Below are 6,616 nucleotides of genomic sequence, written 5' to 3' on the forward strand. Positions count from 1 at the left end.
CAGTGGAAACTACCTTATCGCCATTTAATAAATGGTTCAAGAGGATTACAGTGTAAACACTTTTAAGAAGGCACCCATCGTCTGGTCAAAATTATTTCAAATAGTGATGAAAACAGCACATGTTGACCTAGATAACATTATATTAATATATTATTTTTTTATATAATAATTTGTAGATTTGTATAATAATTTGTTAGTCAAAATATTGCTAATATTATACATTAACTAATAAATATTGTTAAATATTATTATATTGACATTGCAAAAATATTTGTAATTCCAAAATTTACAAAATTAAGTGAAATGAATTCAATTTTAATTAATTTTATTTCTTTGATTTTTTCATATAACTTCAATGACGTGATCGCTAGAAGACATAAGTGTCTGCCACAGTTCCATAGTTCCATAGTTTTCGAAATGAATATTGATTCGAGTGTAACAATGTGTGTGGTAATTTCCATAAAATGCGACAAACTAAACCTAAAGACAAAGAACGAAAAAACTAAATTAGAATTTAATTTCATAACAAATGGATTTAATGAATTAATTGACTTTTAGTCGAAACCGAATTACGTATGCAGAAATCGATTCGAATTAATAAAATTGCAAGGTACAGTCTGGTTTGAACTCAGTTTGGAACTGTCCGTGTAACAGGACGGCGGCTTTAGTGAAATCAAATTAAAAGTGTATATTGAAGTGATTTACAATTGTTATATCGGAGTGAGAAATTTCATATAACCGTTCATATAGTGAAGAGGACTAAGATCTGAAAGGATATAAGAAACAAATTACAAAATGTCCATTGAAACTGTGAAGGAAACGCTTAATCAAGCGGGAGGCGCGACTGGATTTAGTCCAATAATAACTGCGCTTATTGGTACAGCGGTTGTGATCGCACTTTATGAATACTGGCATCGCAATACACGTGAATACAAGATGACCAAGAATATACCAACTCCACCAGAATTGCCTCTCGTTGGCAATGCTCACTTGGTATATGGCTTGTCTAATGCGGGTAACCTTTCACTTAACTAATTTTGTAAGAATAATATAAGAATGATATAAATTGCCTTTTGCAGAGATTATGAAGCGTGGTATTGTCTATATCAATAAATACGGTGAAACTTTAAGAGCTTGGTTGGGTAATGTTTTGCTTATTCTCCTAACCAATCCTGCCGATATTGAAATCATACTCAGTACAAATAATCATTTAACAAAAGCCGAAGAATATCGTTACTTTAAACCTTGGTTCGGAGATGGTCTTTTGATCAGCAAAGGTGACCATTGGCGTCATCATCGCAAAATGATTGCTCCAACCTTCCATCAAAGTATCCTAAAGAGCTTTGTACCTACATTTGTGCAACACTCACAGGCTGTGGTGGATCGTATGCGTAAAGAAGTTGGAAAATCTTTTGATGTGCATGATTATATGTCCCAAACTACTGTGGAGATTTTGTTGACTACAGCTATGGGTGTGAAAAAAATACCAGAAGGCAATAAGAGTTTCGAATACGCACAAGCCGTTGTGGATATGTGCGACATTATACACAAACGTCAAGTCAAATTGTTCTATCGTTTAGATGCGATTTATAATTTCACCAAATTGCGTGAGAAAGGTGATAAGATGATGAATATCATTTTAGGAATGACTAAACGTGTTGTTAGTGACCGTAAGCAGAACTTTAGTGCCGAAAATCGCGCAATTATTGAAGAAGTTGATGAGGTATCTAAGCAAAAGGCACTCAACAAAAACGAAGGACTTCGTGACGATTTGGATGACATCGATGAAAATGACGTTGGTGAGTATTTTTGGAAATTTGCAAAAAAATGGATTTGAATTTACAACTATACCACAATTTTATTTGAAATTTTGCTTGCAGGTGCCAAACGTCGTTTGGCTTTGTTAGATGCCATGGTTGAAATGGCAAAGAATCCTGAAATTGAATGGAACGAAAAGGATATTATGGATGAAGTAAACACTATTATGTTCGAAGTAAGTTAAAAGAACAGTTTTTTATTTTTTTATTTTTTTCACTTTAATTCTCACATCCTTAAGGGTCATGATACTACCTCCGCTGGATCTAGTTTTGCACTCTGTATGCTCGGCATACACAAGGACATACAAGAGAAAGTCTATGCAGAACAGAAGGCTATTTTTGGTGATAACATGCTACGCGATTGCACGTTTGCTGACACAATGGAAATGAAATACTTAGAACGTGTTATAATGGAAACTTTGCGTATGTATCCACCAGTACCATTAATTGCCAGACGTCTGGACACTGACATTAAATTAGCATCTGGTCCATATACTGTACCGAAGGGCACTACAGTGATTGTGTTGCAATACTGGGTGCATCGTCGTGCTGATATCTATCCAAACCCAGATAAATTCGACCCTGACAATTTCTTACCTGAACGTGCTGCTAATCGACATTACTACAGCTTCATACCATTCAGCGCTGGTCCCAGAAGTTGTGTAGGTCGTAAATACGCCATGTTGAAGCTAAAGGTGTTGCTATCCACTATTATCCGTAACTATAAAATACACTCGAACGAGAAGGAGTCAGACTTCAAGCTACAGGCTGATATTATTTTGAAGTTGGAAAACGGTTTCAATATCATTTTGGAACCACGCACACACGCCGTCGCTTAAGTGTGTCAGCGATTAATCAGATTGAATCTAAGAACCCTGTTTTAAGAATGTTTAGCTTGTAGTTTAATGCATAGTAATTATCTTGAAAAACCGCTTGTATATATCCTTTTAGATTGCTTTCGCCTAATATGATAAAGTAAACGGCTTTGTTCTAATAGAAAATAGTTTTGCTTGATGGAATTAATTGCGCTTTGCTGTGTCCAAAATTTTTATTAAATCATCGCATATAAAAATTTATAGGAAAGTTTAATACACATACATATATATCTATTTTTTGGGGTTTAAAATTATTTTGGAAATGATACAACTTATCAATAAAAAGCATACAGTCAACAACTGCAAAATATTGTTTTATTCATTTTAAATGGATTTTTTTGAATATCATCGAAAACTCAATCAAGGACCCCTATAGGAAACTATTTATACCTCCAATAGTGGATGACCGCGAGAGATATATTTGATTAAGCCGATACGGTTTTTTTGATAATCAACAAAGTGGTGGAAGAGTGGTGGAATAGAGCCACAAATAGTGTTTGGGATCCTGCGATTTTTAAAGTAAGATATGTCATGTCGACAATACACTGGCCATGATGTAGATATTAAGTTTTTAGTTAAGTGTTGTCAAATTTATAATATCTTTTTGGAATTCTTTTTTAAATAATCCATGAAGTATTCATTCAGTTCAGAGCAATAATCTGTAGAGTTTATAATTAGGCAATAGTTAATGGAAGTTATAAACCTCACAGGAACGCGTATAAAATAATACAATAATATGACTGAAGGGATTACAAAAACGATTGTAGCTTTAATATATTAATTAAAAATAATAGTAAAAACAAATGACATATAATTCCTCCAACAAATAGTTAGTTTTACTGATAATAGTAATATCGATTGGTTTGTTCCTAAACTGGAGTCTATATTAGTATAGTAGGATGGTTTCTTAATCCAGCAGTTTCAGCGGTAAGCTATGTATAATTTGGTGTTATAATTGCTTTTAGACAACAGTGGTCCGAAGATAGGTTAGTTGGACTAGGTATAGGTTAGGATAAGTTAGTTAGTTGGACAATATTTTCAGTAGCTTTAAATTCTTCAACTTTCAGTTTTATAAAATTGCACACTTGTAGCCAATCAAGTGAACGTTTGTTAGTCTCCTTACATAAGCTTATGTGGATGTGTAGGACCTTACGTCAAACTCAGTATATATATTAAATTTATGGTTTAATACAGCACTTAATGATACGGATAAACTGGAATCTTCTGTATGTATATACTTATAAGCGTTAGAGTGTACAAATGTTAACACAAAGTAATGATTATACAAAATCAATTCTGCAGTACAAAATGGACCTTTATTACAATAAGTCCAGTTCTTAAATGTAAATAATGGCCTGGGAATCATTGCAATATAGACTTCATTTACACATTATTTCAAATATATCATAATATATACTTCTTGATTCTTCTTCTTGAGTTAGTGGTATTACGCACTTTTACTCTATAATGGCTGGGGGGCTTATCTCTACCCACACTAGGCTTTAACTAGGCTAAAAAAAAAAATCATATAATTTATTTGTCTTTTAGTTGATGACGGACCTCATATCTTCCTGAGAGTCTAGAAGTGGACTTGAGGATTGTTAGGGCGGGGTTAAGTAGCGTATCAACTTTAGTGAATAATTTTAGAGCTCTGTCTCTGATATATTTTTTCACTGAGTCAAAATAGCTTACTATGGAGAGATTAAACCAAAGCTAAAGTCAAGACTGGTCAAGAACTAACCGATTGAATATATTGTTCCCTTTTTACGTCATATCCGTTGGATATAAGGAACCAGATAAATTTAATCCATACAATTTTCTACCTGAAGAAGTCTCCAAGCGGCACTACTATTGTTATACAGTCAAACTTCCATAACTCGAAGTCCAATTTTGCAAAGGAAAGGTTCGACTTATGGAGACTTCGAGTCAGATAATTTTTTTATTATTCTTTATTTTTGAAAGAAACTAGAATTACATTTTAAGATATTTATTTATGAGTTATAGTGAAGTAAAATATTTGGAAATTAGGGTTTGGGGCTTTAATTTTTTTTGTTATTTTCGGTAAAAAGAGATTCCACTTCATTCATACTCTTATAGTGATCATCATTCGTTTGCAAATATAAATTCAGAATATTGAACAGGTCTTCTACTTTATTTTTGGATGGCTGATGAACAATTACATCCACCGAACCATCATAACTTTTCGTTGCGCTTAGAATCCAGTAATTTAGAGCTATATATTGCTCAATAATATCGTCATCGGTAGGAAAGCTTGATATACCAATTTCATTGTCAAGCTCAATATAGTCATTAAGATTAGCATTGGAAGTTATTTTATTTACTTTAAACCACGGCATTTGCACAAAGAAGCAACATTAGAAAGAAAAATTAAACATCTAGTTTGGAAAAAGGGATTTCCCCTAACATCAAAATGCATTTATACTTAAAACAAAAATTCGACTTACAGAATGCACTCTCCCATATTCTTATCGGTACGGAACTAAATTTTTGTTTGAGTTATAGAGAAATTCGAATTATGAAAGTAGAATTGTATGTAATTTGCTCTCTTAAACCTTGGTGCACTGTTTTTGGTTCGAGTTATAGAAAATTCGAGTTATAGAAGTTCGAGTTATGGAAGTTTGACTGCATACCATTTACTGTTGGACCCAGAAGTTGCGTACGTAACTTAATACCCCGATCAGTGGTTATAATAAAATGTTTTTATATTTTTTTTCTGATTTAGGACAGAAAAATGCAATGCTAAAGCTTAAGGTGCTAATTTCTACATTAATTCATATTAAAATTGACGAATGGCTTCAGTGGTGTATTTACCCTTCGCACTTAAGCAGTTCTAATAAAAATGGCATAATTTCCATATAATTTACATTTATTAAGAAATAGTTCTCTAATTTCTGACACTTTCGCTTAATAAAAACAATTTTAAAATTCGAAACAAAAGAGATATAAAAATAATATATATGTATATTTTTTTCACATTCTTGTGTGAATAAATATGTATTGTATGCAGTTTTATAAATTTGCGGGGAGTTTAAATAGTTTTTAATCAACATTGGATTTAGTAGATATTATACCTCATTTATTAGGCAACTAAAGAAATAATGTCAGTTGACTTCATTAAGAGAAAAGTTATAGTTGTTCTGTCTCTGAAGAGTGGACAGACGGTAACTTCTAAATAATATACTGATACCATTTACCATATACTGATGTACTGATTTTGACTAATTTTTGAAAATTTTTTGAGAAACCAGGGAAAAGGAACTACGTCCATATTATCCTCATCAAATAACAATACTATTGCGGTCAAGGAATTACAGAAATTCTGTGTGATCATTACTGGTTGCTTCCAAAAAGAAAGAATAAAATTGAGAGAAAGGGTCTTCAGAAATAATGAGAAGATAACTTTGTAAGGAATGCAGTTCATTAGAAAGTTTGATTCAGAGAAGTGTCTGAGAAAGTGAATCTCCTGGCATCATAAATATGTGTAAATAAGTGGAAATTATATTAAAAATGTTGAAGAATGAAGTTGAGATATTAACATTATTTTTGTGATTTTTTTAGTAACCAATTTAGTGGACAAGCTCTTGTAGAAGTTTAAGCCCTTTAGTCAAACTTAGTATATATATTAAATTTATGGGTTAATACAGTACTTAATAATGCGGTATAGACTGAAATATTCATTATATTTATAAGCTTGAGTGTATGCAAATTAATAATTATACAAAATAATATATTATTCATGTATTAATAACTATAGTTTAGCTAATCAAGATATAACGTAAAATTGACCCTTATTACCATAAGTCCAGTTCTGATATGCAAATAATGCTTTTTAAATCATTGAAGTTCGTTTAAATTACATATGGCTTCAGATATGTCATCATGTATGGAATACAGAGTTAAGAA

At 32.0% G+C, this 6,616-nt stretch overlaps 1 protein-coding gene across 1 annotated transcript; it reads left to right on the forward strand.

The window, feature by feature from the left end:
* The first annotated feature begins 795 nt into the window (after nt 1-795).
* LOC119669222 (cytochrome P450 4g1-like) lies at nt 796-3,000 on the forward strand. The gene is made up of 4 exons (XM_038079044.1): nt 796-1,015; nt 1,080-1,799; nt 1,881-1,993; nt 2,057-3,000. The coding sequence occupies exons 1-4, from the start codon at nt 796-798 to the stop codon at nt 2,654-2,656; spliced, it is 1,653 nt and encodes a 550-aa protein (XP_037934972.1). The 3' UTR covers nt 2,657-3,000.
* Nucleotides 3,001-6,616: the final 3,616 nt, after the last annotated feature.

Source organism: Teleopsis dalmanni, chromosome 1, assembly GCF_002237135.1.
Source record: "Teleopsis dalmanni isolate 2A chromosome 1, ASM223713v2, whole genome shotgun sequence".
In the NCBI taxonomy this organism is placed as follows: domain Eukaryota; kingdom Metazoa; phylum Arthropoda; class Insecta; order Diptera; family Diopsidae; genus Teleopsis; species Teleopsis dalmanni.

What these genes read in the sequence shown, in the direction of transcription:
- LOC119669222 (XM_038079044.1), top strand. Translation starts at nt 796, where the DNA reads ATGTCCATTGAAACTGTGAAGGAAACGCTTAATCAAGCGGGAGGCGCG. An exon ending in ATATGGCTTGTCTAATGCGG is followed by an intron (nt 1,016 to 1,079) that starts GTAACCTTTCAC and finishes TGCCTTTTGCAG; the next exon opens with AGATTATGAAGCGTGGTATT. An exon ending in TAAACACTATTATGTTCGAA is followed by an intron (nt 1,994 to 2,056) that starts GTAAGTTAAAAG and finishes CACATCCTTAAG; the next exon opens with GGTCATGATACTACCTCCGC.